This window comes from Zalophus californianus, chromosome 4, assembly GCF_009762305.2.
Source record: "Zalophus californianus isolate mZalCal1 chromosome 4, mZalCal1.pri.v2, whole genome shotgun sequence".
Taxonomy (NCBI): domain Eukaryota; kingdom Metazoa; phylum Chordata; class Mammalia; order Carnivora; family Otariidae; genus Zalophus; species Zalophus californianus.
The window spans coordinates 53,491,496-53,513,126 of NC_045598.1; the positions used below are offsets into that span (position 1 = coordinate 53,491,496).

A 21,631-nucleotide genomic window follows, 5' to 3' on the forward strand; every position below is an offset into this window, starting at 1 on the left:
CTGTGGCCACTGTGGCCAAGCTCTCCCAGAAGGAGGAATGCTGTCACCCTAGCATCACTCTCTTCCTTGTAGAAGCAGTTGTTGTATTTATTGGTGCTCTGAGGTCCTGGAAATGACTTCGGAGCTTTGCAGGTCTAAGTAAAATAAAGGAGAAGAGAATAAAGGTGATGTACAGCCGTCTCCCACCCCCATCTCGCCTGTTGTGTCAGGTTAACAACCATGGGATACACATGTGATGATTATGGGGCTCACCAATAAATCATAAGTGCAGGTTATGGACCCAAGGCCCTGAGCTATAACGGAATTTTAGTGTGTTTCAAATTTATAGCTGGTTTCTGATTATCCAGTTGAGTTGCCTGAGCCTCGGTTCTGCTCTAGCCTGCCTTTTGACGGATTTATTCCTTGTGACTCTCTCCCCTGGCAGGTAATAGCCATGGACATGGGAGGCAAGATCCTCATGTCCCTGTTGCTATTTGTAAGTAGGTATGTTTCCCAAGGAGGTTAAAATACATCAAAAATCAGGTTTTCTAAATTGCCATTTTTTCTCAGAATGTTTGTTCCTGATTGTCATAGGCATATAATCCATGCCTATTTTAATCTACCTTTAAGTAAGTCATTATGTGATCTAGGAAAATAACCTGAGTAAGATTAAATCTCAGGAAAGAATTTGAAAGCTAGCAAAGGCAGGACCGAGATACCTTCTCCTAGATCAGTGTTCTCCTAAGGAAAACCAGTTGGTTCTTTGAGACGTTTTCTTTTCTTTTCTTTTTTTTTTTTTAAGATTTTGTTTATTTATTTTAGAGAAAGAGAGAAAACATTCAAGCAGGGGGAGGAGCAGAGGGAGAGAGAGAATCTGAAGCAGACTCCCCACCAAGCACGGGGCCTGATGTGGGGCTCCATCTCACAACCCTAAGATCATGACCTGAGCCAAAATCAAGAGTCGGATGCTTAACCGACTGAGTCACCCGGGCGCCCCTAGACATATTTATTTTCCGTATTAACAACTCAAACTTTAGAAAGCAGGGCAGTTTTAGGAATGTTTATAGAGGACCAGAGTGTCATTGTCTAAAGGTTGTTTGTTGTTGTGGGAGGCAGCATGGAGTTTTAAACTGTAAATTGAAAGTATCATTTCTCAATAGCACTGAAACGTGTTTGGAAAGATCTGAGAATTTAATAAGGATTCCATGTCAGCTCTCACGAAATAAGGCTAACATGACTGTTAGGAGTGTTATTTCTTTTTCAATTACTTTCACTGTTACCATTGTCACTCAGGCCTAATTGGTCATTCGGTGGGAGTCCAAGGTGAATACACGGATTTTGCACAGGAAAGTTTCTAATCTTTGGAATGGCTCAGGTGTTGGCCATATTAACTGGTTTCTCTGGTATTTGTAGGGGATCGATGACATCACGGGTGAACCGTTAGTCCAGCAGGAGGATGATAAACCCGAAGCCGTGGCTGCCAGGCTAAGACAGTACAAGGATGTGGCAAAGCCAGTCATTGAATTATACAAGTGAGTGTGCTTTACCGTTTTCATGGCAGATGGTCAGTTAGAACCGTGTGGCTTCCAGTGGGAAGGATATCAGGCTGAGGTGGAATTGTGTTTCTTTAAGCTAGACAAACCCTAAAGGCCCAGTACCTCCCTGAGAGTCAGGTGAAATGCTGGGGTTGTACGTGGGAGATAGAGTCCAGTTCTTTTATGCTGAAATTCTTGTAATACAAGGACCAAAACCTGATCTTCTCTGTCTGGTTGTAAAAGTATGTCTAGAGTTATTTTCATCTTTCTTTTCAAGGAGCTGAAATAATGGTTTGTATTTTGACACTCCCACATGTAAATATCTCCTTTGGATAGAAGATTAGAAGGGACCTTTCACCTAGCTATGTCTAGAGGGAATTTAACCAAAAAGAGTGAAAACTATAAGCTACAGATGGCTTCGGGAGCCAAGCAGCTGTTGGAAATGAGTGTCAAACCTGGTGGGGGATGTGTTCATCTGGGCAGTTGAGTGACAGCTTCTGTGTTGCTCCAGCCAGTTATTTCCACGGGGGCACTCAGGCCCAGAGTGGCCAGTGATCCCTGCTTTTCAAGAGAAGCAGAAATCTGGCTGTCTGTGAGTGGGGGAAAAAATCCCAATTTTTATATTGGCAACAAATAACGTTCTTTTTTTTTTTTTAAGATTTTATTTATTTAATTGACAGCGAGAGAGGGAACACAAGCAGGGGGAATGGCAGGCTTCCCACTGAGCAGGGAGCCTGATGCAGGGCTCGATCCCAGGATCCTGGGCGGACGCTTAACGACTGAGCCACCCAGGTGCCCCAACAAATAACATTCTTAACAGCATGCACACTGAATAAAACCCATTTGCAGACTGCATTCAGGACAGCTGTCTTAACAGCCACTGCTGGAATCAATTTCTGACCTTTTAGCACCCAATTTAGCAGCCCTTTAGATTAGAAGTTCCTGATCATGTCATTATGATATATCCTGTGTTTCATGATCTGTTGCAAGTAATATGGGTTTTACGGTACCAAAGTTTGTCAGTGATTTATTTTTTGAAAGTGTATACTGAGGTAGATTTGGGATTGTCCATATAATGTTATTTGGTATGTTTTATTTTTTAGCTTTTTAAAGATTTTATATATTTGAGAGAGAGCGAGAGGAGAGCACAAACACTGGGGGAGAGCAGAGGGAGAGGGAGAAGCAGGCTCCTCATTGAGCAGGGAGCCGAGTGCGGGGCTCGATCCCAGGACTCCTGGATCATGACCTGAGCTGAGGGCAGATGCTTAACTGACTGAGCCACCCAGGCGCCCCTCTTTGATATGTTTTAAACAGGAGACGAACAGGTGGCATCGTGACAAGCATGCCGGTCTTATTTAGGTACACCCAGTGTGGGTGTCGGCACTTAGCAGTGTGTGTGATAGACCACGAGATTGTGCTTGTTTTATACCCAGGATCTTCCCTCGCCCTAATAGCATGTTAAAAGGAAGCCTAAAATGCCTTCATGTGTTGGATTTTGTTTTTCAGGAGCCGAGGAGTGCTTCACCAATTTTCTGGGACAGAGACTAACAAAATCTGGCCCTATGTTTACACGCTTTTCTCGAACAAGATCACGCCTATTCAGTCCAAAGAAGCATACTGAGCCTGCCCAGTGGAAGAACCAGGAAAATGTCGTTCATTCAGTTGTATGTGTAGTATTTTGGTGCCGTGTCCAAGTTAGAAGCTAGTGGGGATAGCTTGCAGCATCTTTTCTAGTTAAATGGTGAACTGAAATGAAAACGAATGAGTAGAAAGCATTCCTGAAGAGGCTCCTCTCTGCCTTTCACAAGAAGGGTCACCTACACCTGTCTAAGATGCCTCTGCATGTCTCAAGCCCTTCCCAAGAAAACAAGTACAGGCTGGACTTTGAACGGCGTCTAACCCAAACTCTAGCTGATTGCTGACCGTCATGTTGTTGCCATAGTAGCATTTTCACATGTGACAGTGTTGGTGTCTGGTCCCCTCCGTCCCCTGAAGGCTGTTGAATCAGAGCACCGGGAGGCCTTGCCCCAAGTTCTCTGGTATGTGCCCTTCCTGGTGACCATGCGATTGAAGCCAGTTGCTCTTTGTGGTTGCTCCTCTCGCTGTGAGTGACTGTCCACAATTTCTTTTTTGTGTTAGGAGTGATAACCTTTTCTGCATCCATGCTCCATAGAATCTCTCCTTTGCAGACATCCTGGAATGAACGGATTTGGCTTCCACTGTTTTTATTAGACTGTACTTTTTTTACATCTGTTTTCTCCCTCCCTAGGCTATGAAGTAATACAATAGTTACTGCTTTGATCCCTCTCAGATCCCTTTCTAAGAACTGAGAGCAAGGGGAGGCTGTCAAATCGCTTCCTGCACCAGGAACTGGGCTCTGCAGAGGGTCTTCTTACGCTGCTGGGCTGACTCTTCATGGGCTGACACTGCCCTTTTCTTTTATTGTGAAAAAATCCTCAAAGTCTTAGGGAGTCTCCAAAAAAATGGGAGATACTTACCTACATAAATGTTAAAGGATCATATCTTGTGTATAGAAATCATAAGACCATATGAAATTACTGCACTAAAATATAGTTTAGCTTTTTATTCAAGACAAAAAAAAATGTATTTTGAAATGCTGCTAAATATTGATGCTGACAGTGTTTTTCTCCTGTGAGTGACCCAAGCATATTATAAATAGTTGATAGAGGGACTGGAGCCTGTGGGTTGAGGAAAATGTTGTACCAGCTGTGCCCAGACTGAGTATGACAGCTTTATGATTATGGGAAAACAAATTCTTAAAACTTTTTTTCTATTCCAAAGATGCATTCTCTGGGGTGGCCATTAAGTCTAGAAATAAAGATAATACAATTTTGTCATTCTTTGTAATGTACAGTAAACCATTTATTAAAGATTTGCCTGGTTTCCAGACTTGGTGGCCACCTAATGTAATTTTTGCTCTTCTCTGGGAAGGGCAATGAAATTTATTCCTATTGCCTTAAAAAGAAATACCCCTCTTCATGCATCGTGGTTGTCCCTAAAGAAGGTCCTTTGCTATTCCTGGAAGTGACTTCTGTCTAGCTCTTCATACTGGAGAAGAAGAAAAAAAAGCCTATTTCAGCATGCCACTTGTGTTGCGACATGTTATTTATTTTCTGAAGATGTCCCAGCAAATCTCTAGTCTGTTCCCTGGCGCATGTGTTCTGTATGGTAATGATTGCATCTTCCTTACAAATACTGCCCCACTCTTGCCAGTTCCTCTCCCTCTATTCCTTCATGTGAGTATTCTTTGACTATCTTAGTGGAAACATAGACTGGTCTCCTCCTCATTCTCTAAATCACCTCACTGTGTTACTTTTTAGGTTTATGCAGTGGAAATGCCCAGTTCAGGTCTGTGACACATCAGTGCATGATACAGACTTCTAAGTGCTTTAGAAGATCCATGTGTGAATGCCAGTTGGTGGGATTGGGGTGAAAAGACGTGGGGTAAGGCTCAGGTATCGGGGGGAACCAGGTATAGAGAAAGCAAGTCTGAAATGAGGAAAACTGCACAATGTAGACTAGTACTGCCATGGAGACCATTTCCACACACTAGGAAAAGTAGAGAGTTACGGTTATTATGTGGATAATTCAAGAAAGAAAAGTGTGCGCCCTTCTAGAAGCAGACACATCTTCTCAGCTCTTCCTTTATTCCCTTTTTGTTTAACAGACTCCCTTTGGAGTTTTCGAGAGAGATGTGGGAAATGGGAAATCGCTGGTCCCTGATGCCATGCTCTAGTCCTCCATCCTTCCCTCCTCTCTTCCAGAAAAATAGATAGTTCTAGTCAGCATTGGAGCCCCTCAGTGTGTCAGTGGCATTTGCTGTTTCTGAGGCAGCACAGCAATTGAGGGTCCTGTGCTTGGTGAGACCAAAAAAAGACAAACACCTTTTCCATGGTCTTTGAAAGATGATACTTATTTCATGCTTAGTGGCCTAAAAAGTCTATTTCTCATTTTCTTCAACAGGCTCTCTAGTTATTCCTCCAATAATTTTGTAAAAAATTACATCCTCTTGCAAATATTTTGACAAAAGCAAAGGGGACATCTTTCCTTGGTTTTCCTTCTACTGCCACCCTACGGTTCCTTCAGAGTTACGCAAAGAATGTAGTCTGGGTGTCTCTCAGATTCCTACCTGTCATCATAGCCTGTGATTGTAGTCAGTTGTGAATTCATTTTGCTTTCCATGATCTGAACAGGCTTCCCACTTAACTTTAGAATTTGGAAACATTGCCATGTTTAATATCCTCTTAACACTAAGGCAGACATAAAATAAGTACCATTTATTGAAGGCCTTTTGGGTGCTAGGTGCAGTTTTAGGACATTTGCAAACATTTAATCTTTCAAGCGTCCTTTGAGATAGGCATGAAGAAGGCAAGGGTCAGAGATGTGAAGCATCTTGCCTGGGCTCTTGCTGCCGATGACTAGAGCAGCTAGGACTCACACACAGGCTTCCCCGACTCTGAAGCCTGAGTTGGCTCCTGGATGTTTACTGTGCCCTATCCCACCCAACCCACGGTACTGAGCCTGCTTGATTTTGCTAGTGGCCTCATATCAAAAGTAGCAAAAGTGACATTCAGCTCTGTATGGGACTGTTCCTTTTTTTTTCCATTTGCTGAAGCAAAGGGAGCTGCTAGAGGAAGGTCTGAGCCCTTGATCTTTTTTATAACTACTCATTTTTATGAACGGCTGTTGAAATAGGCTTGGCTTGGGTCCAAGCTAATCTGTGGAGGAGTCAGGTTCGTGTTCCTCACCTACCCTTTTGGTGTCCATGGTGGTGTACCCCGGAAGGGACCTTTACCGTTGAGCCACCCCCAGCTGTCGTGCTCTCTGTAGACCTGGGCTGCTGAAAGCTCTCCAGATGCTACTCACTTTCCCTGATACCAGAACAAATCACTCCCTTACTCGCACCCCCAAGTAAGGCCCTGATAATAAACTGTTACTGCCTGAAGTGCTGGCAGGGGAACAGAGGTGGCTGAGCCGCTAACACAGGGCAGCCCTTGATTTTTGTACCATCTTCCCTATGTCACATGACTCACCAACCTGATGCTGAATGCCAAATTCACACCTTTGCCTGCCATCTGCTGTGCTGGCTCTGCTTGGCGTGCACGATTCTGGCAATAACCAGGGGAGACTGGCTTCCTGCCTTCCCTAGGGGCCCTCCCTGCCACCCACCAGCGGCCACGCTCATATGAGCTCCAGCCTTACCCAGGCTGTGCCGCTCTCTTTGGTAGGGAAGGAAAAAGGTAAGCGCCATGGGTGAGGGGGATTCTTGGCAGGAGGTACTGCTGTGGCTTCTCCCACCACTTAAAATGTTGAGACAGGATGGTTGTAGATGGAAGGATGCCTGTGCACGATCATAAATAGGACTTTTAGAAAATTCAACTGATTTAGAAAACTGTCAACTGATTTCAGTATTTGACTTTAGCTGTTTAGCTTGCATAAACAGCTTATCAGCCTCTGCTGGAGGTCTGGCATAAATCATAAAGACCGCAAATTTCCAAATGTGTGAAGACATAGGCATTCTTAGTAGTTATTGTTGATTAGTACTTCATGCTAAGCACGTTATATGCATTGTCTAATTAAATCCTCAACAGTTACCCTACAAAACATATTTCAGTTATCCTGCCTCTTTGTGTAAAAACTGAAGTCATCCTGTTTACTTAGACTTGTGTTTTCATGTACCTATAGCGATGAATCAGGAAATTCAGAGGGGCCTTTTGTGTACCCTTTTCTCCTTTGAGCTCCCCATTCTAATTAATGGGTAGAACAGTGTTATTTGTACCTGGAATCTTTGCTTTTGGCGCTCTGGTGCTGAGGCAAGAAATGAGCGCTCATTGGGTCCTGGTGGTAGTTGCACACTGTATATGCAGAGGGCATACATCTCATCCGCACTCTGCTGGGTTGCAGGATCTCGGGAGACATTCGTATCTACCTGATGAATTTCATTTATTACCTTTTATTTAAAAGTATTTTTTCTTGCTGCGGTGAATTTTGCCAAAGACGCAATTCGTAAGGCCAAGTCATGTTCTTAGTCTGAATTGCTTTCTTTTCAGTTCCCCTGCATTTTTAGTAACTCCCTTGTCTTACTTAGTGTCTCAAAAGAAGAACCTAGCAATGGAGACTTTTTTTAAAAACAGGAGTGTGGTCTGGTCATAAGTTACCATCCCTTTCCACCTATAACTGATCCAGTTTGGTTTCTAGATGAAAAGTGTGCAAGACCCAGATGTGGGGAAACTATGAGGCCATATTTCAACTATGAAGAAAAATCTGCTTCCTGCATCTGTTGAGACACACTATGATTACAGTTGTTCATACACGCCACACCTGTCTTTTAACAAATTGCACAAGTCTTGCCAAAATAAATGCCATTATCTGTGTGCTTCAGGGAATCCCCTCCCCACATTTGATCAGTGTGTGTGTCTATGTAGGTCTGTGTGTGGGGGAGGGAGAGGTAGGGAGAGAGGGAGAGATGGTAAACACCTCCAAAAGGATGAGAACCCTTGAATGGGATGGGTATGCATTCCTTCCTGGTAATAATTAGGCTATTCCAGGAAACAGCATCATTCTGTGGAAATAAAGGTTTCCTGTTTAAAACTTTGCCAAGGAGCAGCGCACCTTGAGATTCTCCTGGGGGTTGGCGTGTGTCTAATTGCATTTCATGAAACCTTTCTTCGTTCTGAAGCTTTGGCTGTAAAGTCAGAAATGTACTAAATAAAAACAAACTGTTTTGTATTTAATTTAGAGAAGAGTAAAGGGGAGAAAAAAACCTCAGTGTTTATGTAAGCTTCAAGGTGTTAGGGCTTAGAGGGCTTTTCTAGTTTTATGAGAATTTGTACTACTGATTTTTATATATTCCTGTTTTTGAGATGAACAGATCTCGGGAAATTGTTGCATTACAATGGCATTTCACTGTGACTCCTCTTAAGCTCAAATCTGTTCTCTAAGCCAATGACAACTTGTCACTTCGGTTTACTGTCCTGTGAAGTGTCAGCTCCAGTTTCCCAGAAGTTGTGTGTTTACGATGAGTCATTGCTTCTCCTCAGTGCGAAAGTTGTCAGCCCTCTTGATTTGGGTGTATGTGCTTAATTCAAAGTATCTAGACCTGTAGTCTAATCTGTACATGCTCTCCTAACTGTTAATTGTGTTATTGACTATTTTGATTATCTTGCTTGAAGATTGATTCCTACTTTTTAATTTGGTAGAAATAAAGGTTTTTTTTCTGCTTATAACTAGTGAATTAATTTAACATTTGTGTAGCTTTTTACACTTGAGAGTATACATCTTCATAGATCTTCTCATTTATGCCATTCTGCAACCACTTCATTATCAACTGTTATCTCCAATTTGCAGATGAAGAGAATAGAAAACACAGTGTCGCCTGGATGAGGTGACAGTTGGTGGCAGAGCAAGATCATGAACATAAGCATTCTGATCCTCAGTCTCATTTTCTTTTCTGCAACACCATGTTGCCTCACTGTGTATACTCAAGCACCTTATTTGTCTAGCACTTTATTCTTTACATATTTTCATAAACATTCTTTAGTTTTGTTCTTGAAACAACAGAGCAATGTGAGTTGATTCTCTCTCTATTTTTGCAGATCAGGAGACCAGATCAGAGTATGTGAGTTCAAGGTCATAGTGTCCAGGGCCACTCAGCAGAAACAGAAAAGTCCACAGGCCTGGCTAGTGGGAGCTGGAGTCATGGAGGAAATAGAGCTTCTGCAGAAGACTCCCTACAACTGGGGGAGCCTTGGCTTCTCCCAACCTCACATTCTCCTGTCTCTGTGTTCCACAGGGTTCCATGCCCCTGGAAGGCAAACTGGATATGATGGCAATGTGGTAGATTGTATTAAAGTTAAAGCCATTCACCCTTTAGGAGAATTTTACATTTCTGCCCCATTGGCTTTATGCTTGGGCATACTGATTTGCTTTAGCCAGTGAAATGTGAGCAAAGAGGAAGTGTGCTGCTTCTGAGCAGAAAGAAGCCTTAGGAGCCAGAGCATGGTCACTAATCTTGCCCTCTCCAGTGAGACTGTCAGTCTCCTAGGGCTGTCTTTCAGCTGGGATCCTAAAATGGATGTGGAGCAGAATTAATCCATGATGGATTAGTAGTGTACAAGAAAAAGAAACCTTTGTTTTTATCATCCACTGGGATTTGGGTAGAGTTTGGTACAACATAATTTAGTCCAAGCTGACTGATAGAAAATGGGCCTAAGACGAGTATATCATGTCATCTAGTTATACCTTTGATCTCTTACCAAGCACTATTAGGCTCTGGGGATGCAAAGATGAGTAAGACCCAGTTTTTGCCCTTGACTTCCTCGGTCACCTGGAGGAAATGGAAATATATTTAGATAACTACACATAACTGTTAGAATTAATCACTGGATTATAACTGAAAGAATACAGAGGGTAGTGACTTTCTTGGCTGGCCAACTAGACCAAGTAAGAGAGAATATTTGAGCTGAATGATGCCGGAAAGAGGGAACCCAAGCTGAGGGAATGGTATGTGGGCCGAAGTATAAGCACCTATGCCAAGTGGAGGCCAGAAAGGTATGAGGCAGCAGTGGGGAGATAAAGATAAGATTGAGTTGTATTGGGAAGTTGTACTGACCTGGTCTTAACTTTGTTTTGCTGTAGACCGTAGACTATACCAGAAAGTGACTCATCACATTTACATGATAAAATTGTACTACAGGTCTGAACTAAGATATGGTAGAGCTCTACAAAAAGGGAAGCTGGATTGTAACAAGAGTAAAGAAGAATTAAATATCTCCAGGGGAGGGGTTGGGGATAACAATGAAATGTGGGTGAGTATAAGGCTATGAGGAGTGGCGGATGCTGTGAAGACTGCAGTGCACTGCTTTTTCTCAAAGGTGAGTGGCTGCTGCTCAGCTCTGACCAATTGTCACCACCTTGGGCTTGCTGACCCAGTGCTACCCAATCATTCAGTTTGTTAAGAGAAGCCAGAAATCAATGTTTTCATGTGAAATGTTTTAAATGCTTACCATTTAAATTAAAAAACAAAACAAAACAACATTCCACAGGCCAAACAGCATATTAAGTCAATTTGGGACTTCTGGCTTAGAGACACATAGGAGGTTAGGAATGACGATCTTAGTGGCTGGATAGATGTCTATGAAGTAAGGAGGTAGGTAAAGGCAAGATTATGAAGGTGAGGATTTTCTACCTTTGATTAACAAAAAAATTGTGTAGTTTTCTAGAATTCTGCTTTGTCAGGACACCACCTATTCCAATGAATCACTGGAGTTTTTTTTACCCCTAGAGTTCCCCTGAGTGTGATTTTCCCCTTATTCCTTTCAGCCAGTGAATGTTTAAGCATCCAGTAATTAAATGTGTGTGTATGTGTGTATATATAATACATGTGTGTAATAGAATTATATATATGTGTACATATATGCATATGTAATAGAAGGTGCTAAAATTTATTGAGGGTTTGCTCTGTGGTGCCAGGCAACAGGTCAAGCATTGTATACCAGCTACAAGTAATGGAGCTGAGGTTCAGAGAAATGAAGTTATTTGCTCAAGACCACTCACCCAGTAAGTGATAGAATGAAGACTTCAACTCCACTTCACTTGGGATTATTCAGCTGTTCTTCCTCATTCTGACTCTCACTGCCCAAAGACACCGAGGGGCCACATTAAGGACTCTGTGACCAAGGCACCTTTGGCTTTGGGCAGGAATTCCAGGAGTCGGGGTGGAGAGCCCTGCCACATGGAGGTGACTAGGACTTGAGCCGTGTTGGGTCTCCAGTGGCCAGCTTTTTTCCTAGCCAGAATCCTATGGGTTCTTTAACAAGCCTAGAAGGCCTCCCATGGAAAGATTAGATCTCATAGTCCATCAGGAGCTGACACTTCTCATTCCCCCGTTTCAGAGCCATGTACCCTGAGAAAAGAAAAAGGTTTCCTGACAAGGAAAAATTGGTGATACAAAAATGAATAGTTCATCTCTAAATCAGGACAGATCAGCCGCTCTTGTCACAGGAATGGCCCACATACACTGACCACTCTAGATCCACTATGTCATATACATCAACCATCCTGGGTGCACTTACCATATCAGATTACTCTGGACATGTTGGCCACCAGACATATCAACTATCCTGGACACTGATCATATGCACCCACCACATTATGGAAACTTACCAGCGTGACAGGGTCAGAGAGAAGGGAGTGCAGGCTAAAATTGCTTAGAGACTTGAATGAACCATCTTCTATGTGTTATCTGTATAAAAACTTTTGCTGCATTTCTCCCATCTGAAGCCAAAAAAACAACAAAACCAAAAAACAAAAAACCAGCGCAATAATCTAATGCTCATATGAAAGTCTCACCTAAAAATTTATAAATGTCGGCATTTATCAATTGAGGTTAGATAGCTAAACTCTTTGAAGATAAATGGCATGTCTAAACCTTAATCTTTCTACACATCTTACAAAAACCACAGAGACCAAGGACAGCAAATAAAATCACAATTAACTCACCACACAACACAATTATATCTACCACATAGCCAGGAAATAGAAGACTGCAAAGTCCTATTTCATTTGAGTGGGAAAATACGTATCCGAAATCAGTAGCACCAGCTGTGTAGCCCATGTGGAAGTGGAGAAGTAGGCAGGAAATATTTGGGAAAAGTATTGAGAGGGCACAGCTTCTGGGAGACAACAAAGGACCTTGAAAGGAGGTGGTGGCACTTCTTAGAGATCTGGTGATGAAGAGGGAAGAATAAAGAAGTTGGTGGAAATTAAGGGTTCTACAGAAATAAGAATTTCATGAGAGCTCCTCCCCCACCCCCAAAAAGATGCTCTTCATTAAAGAAATTGCATCTCACTGTCCCCCACCCCCAAAAAGATGCTCTTCATTAAAGTTGCATTTCACTGTACCAACTGAAGAGGGCACTCTTGAACTAAGAAAACTGGTAAGCCACTCAAATCCTTCAACCCCATCTGTAGAAATACCTGATCCAGCAAAATCCAAAGTCTTAAAAATGAAGATGAAAAGGCAGACAACATCCACACGAAGTAACTTTCAAAAGGAATAAATTAGAATAAAAACTCTTCAGCAGATGAAAGTACTCAAGACCCAAACTTGAGGCAGAAGAAACTGTACCACAACTCTCCAATAAGAGTCAAATATGGTCAAACAATAACAGATGTGAAAAAACACCACAAATCAGAAATTCACAAATGCAGAAGAAAAGTGGACACAAAACAAAAATTTGTGAAATAAGAATTGCCTGAACAAAAAGTGAGTGAAGAAAAAGACAATGATCCCCCAAATTAAGACTAAACTACAAGGTGCACAAAGAAGAAAAGATTCAACAAGCATACAAAGGAGACACAGGAACATGAAATGAAAATTTCCAAGAGAATTAAAATAAGAAAAAGTGAAAAGCTAAGAAAATAATAGTTATAGAAGACAAAGAAGATCTAACACACCTATAATTGAATTACCTAAGGAAGAAACAAAACAATAAATGAAAACCAATGTTTAAAGCTATAATCTAGTAAAAACTTAGCAAAAGGTAAATAAAGAAACCCTGAATCTACATATTAAAAACGTACACTGTGGAACTGTGAGAACTGACTCAGTATAGTGAACTTTAAGACATTCTACTGTATCTAGGAAAATACCTCTCTGCCTCTGGGTAAAAAGACCAAGTGATTCAAATATAAAGCAAAACAACAATGGAGCCACATTGTCAAGGAAAGAAAGTGTGAACTAAGGATATTATATCCAGCCAAGCTGATTTTCAATTATCAAGCAAATGTGGCAAAAAATGTTTACAGTTGCTGATTCTGGGTGAAAGGGACCAAGGGTAGTATTAACTTTTCTGTAGATAGAAACTTTTCTAAATACTAAGTTGGGGGAAATATCTCAAGTTTAAACAATTATTGACTATTTATTGATCTCTCTCTTAATTCCTTTCCCCAGCCTCTGGCAACCACTTAAATACATTCTATCCATGGATTTGCCAATTCTGGACATTTCATATAAATGGAATCATATAAGTGGACTTTTGTGATTGGCTTTTTCACTTAGTATAATGTTTTCAAGGTTCATCCATTTTGTAGCATAGATCAATACTTCATTCCTTTTTGTAGCTGAGTAATATTCTATTGTGTGGATATACAACATTTTGTTTATTCATTCACCAACTGATGAACACTTGTGTTTTTTCCCACTTTTTGGCCATTATGAATAATGCTGCTATGAACATTTGTGTACAAGTTTTTGTGGGCACATATGTTCTTAATTCTTTTGAGTATATAGCTAAGAGTCAACTTACTGGGTCATCTGGTAACCCTATGTTTAACTTTTTGAAGAACAGCCAAACTATTTTCCAAAGTGGTTGTACTACTTTACATTCCCATCAGCAATGAATGTGAGTTTCAGTTTTTTCACATCCTTGTCAACACTTGCTACGGTGTCCTTTTGATTATAGCCATCCTTGTGGATGTGAAGTACTATCCCATTATGATTTTGATTTATATTTTCCTAGTGATGTCAAGCATTTTTTCATATTCATTATTGGCCATTTGTATATCTTTTTTGGAGAAACATCTATTTAAATCCTTTGTCCATTTTAAAATTGGGTTATCTTTTTATTGTTGTGTTTTAAGCATTCTTTATACTGTATACTAGACTCTTTTCAGATCTAAGATTTGCAATATTTTCTCCCATTATGTGGGTGTTTCACTTTTGTGATAGTGTCCTTTGAAACACAAAAGATTTTAATTTTTTTTAAAAGATTTTATTTATTAGAGAGAGAGGGTATGAGCAGGGAGAGGGGCAGAGGGAGAGGAGAAGCAGACTTCCTGCTGAGCAGGGAGCCCAGCACAGGGTTCGATCCCAGGACCCTGAGATCATTACCTGAGCTGATGTCAGATGCTTAACTGACTGATCCATCCAGGTACCCCCAATTTTTTTTATTTTGATGAAGTCCAACTTACCTACTTTTGCTTTTGTATTTTTGGTGTCATTTAAGAAACCATTACTTAATCCATAGTCACAAAGATTTACATCTATATTGTCTTATAAGAATTTTATAGTTCTTACATTTAAGTCTTTAATCTAATTTGAGTTAATTTTTGTATATGGTGTGAGGCAGGAGGTCCAATAATTCTTTTGAATGATATACAGATGTCCCAGCACCATTAGTTGGAATGACTATTCTTTCTCCATTGAATTGTCTTCATTATTTGGTTGAAAATCAACTGGCCATACATATATGGTTTTATTTCTGGATTCTTAATTCTATCCCATAGATCTATACATCTATCCTTATGCTAGTACTACACAGTCTTGTTTACTATAGCTTTGTCGTACCTTTTGAAATAGAAAATGTGAGTTCTTCAAATTTGTTCTCTTTCAAGAATGTTTTCACTCTCTAGGTTCCTTGCATTTCCATATGTATTTTATATTTAATTTTATTTATTATTATAGATTTATTTGAGAGCAAGAGAGAGAGAATGGGGGGAGGGGCAGAGGGGGAGGAAGAGAGGGAATCTCAAGCAGGCTCCACGCCCAGCATGAAGCCTGGCCTAGGGCTCTATCCCAGGACTCTGAGATCATGACCTGAGCCAAAATCAAGAGTCGGACGCTCAACCAACTGAGCCACCCAGGCACCCTCCATATGTATTTTAGAATCAGCTTGTCCTTGTCCGTTTCTGCAAAAAAGACAGGTGGGATTTTGATAGGGGTTGTGGTTTGATGTGTAGATACATTTGGGGAATACTGCCATCTTAATATATAGTCTTCCAATTCATGAACATGTGATGTGTTTTTATTTATTTAATTCTTCTTCAGTTTCTTTCAGTGATATTTTGTGATTTTTAAGAAAGATTATTTATTATTTTGAGAGAGGAGCGAGAGAGAGAGCATGAGTGAGGGGAGGGGTAGAGGGAAAGAGAGAATCTCAAGCAGACTCCCCGCTGAGTGTGGAGCCCGATGCAGGGCTCCATCTCGTGACTCTGAGATCATGACCTGAGCTGAGAACAAGAGTGGGTTGCTCAACTGACCAAGACACCCGGGCATCCTGATATTTTGTGATTTTTACTGTGTAAGTCTTGTACACTTTTTAAAATTTTTATTCCTCAGTATTTTGTTCTTTTGATGCAATTGTAAATGGAATTGTTTCCTTAATATTTTCAGATTGTTCATTGCTAGTGTATAGATATACAATTGATTTTTGTATATTGATTTTGTATCCTGACACCTTGCTGAAATTCTTTTTTAACTCTAATAATTATTCTTTCTCATTCTCAAATTGTCCCAAATTTGGCAAGTAGGATGTCTTCAAGTTGTCCTCATTTCTTTTTGATATGGCCCCATCAATGTTTGAACACTTACTTGATTTTTGACATCAGATCTCAGAGACATCTTGAAATTTCCCTTCTAAGACCTGGTATTAGCCATTTCTCCGCAGAGCTCTAGTTTCTTTAGTGGGGTATGATATTTAGAAACCACAAAGATCTTGGTACCAAGTGTGCTCATTGTTATTCTAGTGACATTAGACAGGATTAAGAAATATATATATTTTTTTTTCTGCTTTTTATTTTTTATTATTTTTTATATTGAAGTATAATTAACATAGTGTTATATTAGTGTAAGTGTACAATATAATGATTTAACAGTTCTGTACATTACTTAGTGCTCATTATAATAAGTGTACTCTTAATCCCCTTTACTACTTCACCCATGCCTCCAACCACCTCCCCTCTCTGGCAACCACCAGTTTGTTCTCTGTATTTAAGAGTCTGGGTTTTTTGTTTCTTTTTTCTTTGTTCATTTGTTTGTTTCTTAAGTTCCACATATGAGTGAAATCATATGGTATCTGTCTCTCTCCATCTGACTTATTTCACTTAGCATTATACCCTCTAAGAAATGGCAAGATCTATTCTTTTTTATGACTGAGTAATATTCCTGTGTGTGTGTGTGTGTGTGTGTGTGTGTGTATCAATAATCTATCGATGGACACTTGGATTGCTTCCATATGTTGGCTATTGTAAATAATGCTGCAATAAACATAGGGGTGCACATATTGTTTCAAATTAATGTTTTTGTTTTCCTCAGGTAAATATCCAATAGTAAAATTACTGGATCATATGGTAATTCCATTTTTAATTTTTTGAGGAACCTCCATTTCCACAGTGGCTTCACCAATTTGCATTCCCACCAGCAGTGCTCGAGGATTCCTTTTTCTCCACATCCTAACACTTGTTATTTCTTGTGTTTTTGATTTTAGCCATTCTGAGAGATGTGAGGTGATATCTCTTTGTGGTTTTGATTTGCATTTCCCTGATGAGTGATATTGAGCATCTTTTCATGTGTGTGAAAACATGAAAACTCTGTTTTCTTTAGAAAAATGTCTATTCAGGACCTCTGCCTATTTTTAATTGGATTATTTAGGGGGTTTTGTTGTTAATTTGTGTAAGTTCTTTATATATTTTGGATATTAACCCCTCATTAGATATATCATTTGCAAATATCTTCTCCCATTCAGTCTTTTTGTTTTGTTGATAGGTTTCTTCATTGTTCAAAAGCTTTTTATTTTGGTGTAGTCCCAAGAGTTGTTTTTTTTTTTAAATATGTATTTATTTGAAAGAGCGAGAATGAGAGAGAGAGAGAGTACATGGGCGGGGGAGGGTCAGAGGGAGAAGCAGGCTCCTCGCTGAGCAGGGAGCCTGATGCGGGACTCGATCCCGGGAGTCTGGGATCATGACCTGAGCCGAAGGCAGTCGCTTAACCAACTGAGCCACCCAGGTGCCCGTAGTCCCAAGAGTTTGATTTCACTTTTGTTTCCCTTGCCTCAGGAGATCTATCTAGAAAAATGTTTGTTTGGTTTTTTTTTTAGATTTTTTAATTTATTTGACAGAGAGAGAGCACAAGCAGGGTGAGTGGCAGAGGGAGAGGCAGAAGCAGGCTCCCTACAGGGAGCCTGATGTGGGGCTTGATCCCAGGACCCTGATATCGTGACCTGAGCCGAAGGCAGATGCTTAACCAACTGAGCCACCCAGGCACCCTAGAAAAATGTTTCTATGGAAAAAAGAAAAAAGAAAAATGTTTCTATGGCCAATGAAAAGAAATTACTGCCTATGTTTTCTTCTAGGAGTTTTATGGTTTCAGGTCTCACATTTAGATCTTTAATCCATTATGAGTTTATTTATTGTTTATGGTATTAAAAAGTCATCCAGTTTCATTCTTTTGCAAAAACTACTAAGATTTTAGCACCAGGTGTGCTCATTGTTATTGCGGTGACATGTTAAAAAACATATATATGGGGGTGCCTGGGTGGCTCAGTCATTAAGTGTCTGCCTTCTGCTCAGGTCATGATCCCAAGGTCCTGGGATCGAGCCCCGCATTGGGCTCCCTGCGCAGCGGGAAGCCTGCTTCTCTCTCTCCCACTCCCCCTGCTTGTGTTCCCTCTCTTGCTGTGTCTCTCTCTGTCAAATAAATAAATAAAATCTTAAAAAAAAAAGGAAACATATATATGTTTAAATGGTTTTAACATATTTAACACTTATTATATTTTTATATTTATGTATATAACATTTAACATACATTAAAATGTTTAAATTAATATAAATTAAATATATATTAAATATACATTTAAGTTAAATGTTCATACCACTAGTTCTAATTCAAACTTAAGGATTACAAAATTTTTCCATACTCTCTCTTATTTTATATCTTTCTTCTTACACTGAAAATCTGGGTTTTTATTAATAACATATTTAGTTATTAGCTTTATCCAGGTGCTACTCCCAGTGTCATGTAAATCAATTCATTGTGTTCTTCAGAAGCTAGAATGTTTTTCTTTGTAAAGAATTGCCAGTTAAATAGTGTGCTTGGTGATCTAGTTGATTTACAGTCTAGTGCTAGCTCCTTATCATCTTGACCATGGGTACCAGTTGGCTGACTGGCAGCTGGCTATTGATTTTTATATGCCAGTTTATTCTACTATGTTAAGGAATTCTTTTATTATTTCTTTGTTTAACATTGATTCTAATGGGCCTTATGCATATAATATCTGCACATAATTTTACTCATTTTACACTTCTTAATTCTAATTGTTTTCTCTTGCCTGACTGAATTGGCTAATATTTTCAACACACTGTTAAATAGTAGTGGAGACAATGGCACCCTTACCTTGTTCCTGACCTTAGAAGGAATGCCTCTCATGTTTCTCCATTAAATAGAAATTCTTAAATTTCCTGTTTCAGAAGTTGGGTATATCTTTTCCATTGATTTTTTCCTAAGAAGTTTTAATTACATGACTATATTATATTCTGTTGATTTCTGTTTTTATCTTTATTATTTGCTTCTTTGTGCTTTCTTTTGAGTCAGTTTGGCTTTTTCTAGCCTTTTGAGTTGAGAATTTAATTAATTTATATTCATTGTATCATTTTTATGTGAATTTAAGGCTATGAATTTTCATGTGATTATTATATATCACAAATTCCCAACTGTAACATTTTTTCTTTATTAACAGCCTTAGAAATTCTTCAGTTTCATTTTGTGTAGTTCTTTTATACAAAAGCTGTTTCATAGTTTTTCTTTTTAAATTTCTATGTGAGAGGGCTTTTGATTCTTAAAATTTTGATATTTCTAGCATTACTCCATTGTGGTAAAATGTTTTTTTTGGTATTATTTCTACTTTTTGGAACTTTTGAACTTTTTTGTCAAGTTTTGTGACTTTCCATGAATACTTGAAAAGAAGGTGTTTTCTGTTATTGCACATCTGCATTTAAGTTATGAACAACTATAAAAGTTTAATTATATTTATTAAGTATTATGTCTGAGAAAAATGAGACCATTAATCAGGATTACATTGTAATATATTAACATAAGATTATCTAATAACTTTTTAGATCTACTAGAAATCAAGTTTGGTTGATTACTTTTGTCTGTTAGAAGTCTGTACTTCTCAAACTCCTAAGATGGATGTACCAGTTAGCTAAAACTGGAAAAAGGAAGAAAATTTCAGATTTTACAATTATCCTAAATTATTCTTTTTTATGCTCTGCTGTTTATTCCTTGGTTATATATTTTTTTAGAGTCAAAAAGACAGTTCAAAGAGGTATGTGAAGTTTTGTTTTTGCTTTTGTTTTTACATTTTAAAAAATTATAGAAATGATATGTCCTTACTAAGAAAAAATTGGGTGGGGTATAAATTAATAATAGTCCCCTTGCCCAAGTATAGCCATTGTTGATAGTTTGGTTAATGTCATTCCAATTTCTTTTCACCTGTGTATATATTTTCCTTACATATAGTTATAATAATAATTATTATGGATTTATAGCCCTAGCATTATAGGGAAAGAATTTCCATATATTAACGTATTCTCTTCCTAAATACTGTTTTTAGTAGCTTCACGTGGACATATCTATTCTTCTATAATTGGATTTTTAACTTTTTTGCTAAATGAAAATCTGTTCTAATGTATGAACAATACAAATTGATATATAACATTCACATAGTACAGAAAAATAAAAAATAGTGCCCTTAATTCTTTCACCTAGAGGGTGAACTCTACTAATATCTTGGTTCCCAGTTTTCTGGGTATCTCCCTACTTATCGTAAATGCAATCAGTTTGCTAGTCTATAACTTATTTTTTTTTAAACTCAGCAATGCTGTTAACAATGACAATGACAACAAAAACCCTCCAATCTTATTTTATGCCAAAAAATGACCTTGTGTAGGATGACAATTTTTTTGTTTCAAATTTCCAAACATATATATTGGCAAAGAGAGAGAATGGTTCAGTGCATCCCATGTAACTACTATCCATCTTCAACACTCATTAACTCTTGGGCAATCTTGCTTCATTTATATCCTCACCCATTTCCCCACTCTCAGATTATCTGTGGTAATTCGTTGAATTCCAGGCTCAATGATGACTCAGAACTTCATGAAGTAGTGCACATTTTTCAAGGCACTTTGCAATCTGGTCCTGACTAACTTTCCAGTTGCGTCTCTTGCCACATCCCAATTAGCCCTATACCCAAGCTATTTCAAACTAAGATATGGCCACATCATTCTTAAAACATGCCTTGCTCTTTTGGGCTTCTGTGTCTTTGTATACGCTATTCCACTCTCCCGAGATGTTTTTTCTTCTCTTCTCTGGGTGTCAAACTTTTCTTTACCTTTCATGGTCCAGCTCACATCACCTTGTCCATGCAGACTTCTCTAAACTCCTCCTGTGAATATTCCTGTACCACTTTGTACTTACTTCTACTTTTGCCCTTATCACACCACACATTCTGAGCAAATACTCAAGCAGGGTGGGGCCAGCCTGCCACAGGGACTGATATGAGGGAAAAAGTTGGTAAACAGAGTCCACTGGAAATTTTGAAAAGTATCCTTTAAGTTGACCTAACCATTTAAATCTGTAATAGCATTAAGAGAAAATATAAAAGATTTAGTTTTATAATACTGAAGTGTAAAGCCATTCATAATTAACATTTATAAAATACAACATCAAGAGCCTTGACTATAATAAAGACTTAGTTTTTATGTACAGGAAAATAAAGAACTAAAAGAAGGGATGCCTGGGTGGCACAGTCACTTAAGCATCTGACTCTTGGTTTTGGCTCAGGTTGTCATCTCAGAGCCGTGAGATCAAGCCCCATGTTGGGCTCCACACTCAGCTTGGAGCCTGCTTGGGATTTTCTCTCCTTCTCCCTCTTGCCCCTCCCACTCATGTGCTCTCTCCCTCTCTCTAAAATAAATAAATAAATCTTAAAGAATTAAAAGAAAAGTGACTAATGTGGAGGAAAATTTTACAGTATGTATAACAGAGAGAATATTGGTATCCTAATGTATAAAGAGCTCCTACAAATCAGTAAGAGAGAAACTCAATAGAAAAATGGGTGAAAGGTATGAACAGATAATACACAAAAGAAACACAAATGGTAAATAAACATATGAAAGTTGTTTAAACCTCTCACTTAGAGAAATAAGGAGAACAATGTAAACCATTTTTAACTATCAAACTCTCAAAATTAAAAATACTAATAAGATTCAGGATTGTGAGGTTATAATGTAAAGGTAAACTCATATGCTGTCACAAG

At 39.1% G+C, this 21,631-nt stretch overlaps 1 protein-coding gene across 8 annotated transcripts in view; it reads left to right on the forward strand.

The window, feature by feature from the left end:
- AK4 (adenylate kinase 4) overlaps positions 1-8,758 on the forward strand; it is a 118,172-nt gene extending 109,414 nt beyond the window's left edge. For 6 of the 8 annotated variants that reach the window (XM_027611050.2, XM_027611038.2, XM_027611016.2 and 3 more), the window contains 2 exons: positions 1,393-1,511; positions 3,021-4,372. In XM_027611050.2, the coding sequence (XP_027466851.1) occupies positions 1,393-1,511; positions 3,021-3,135 (234 nt within the window). In that variant the 3' untranslated portion in view covers positions 3,136-4,372. Of the gene's footprint in view, positions 1-1,392; positions 1,512-3,020 lie in introns of all 8 variants that reach the window. The other 2 variants (XM_027611008.2, XM_027611057.2) reach the window with 1 other exon arrangement.
- Positions 8,759-21,631: the final 12,873 nt, after the last annotated feature.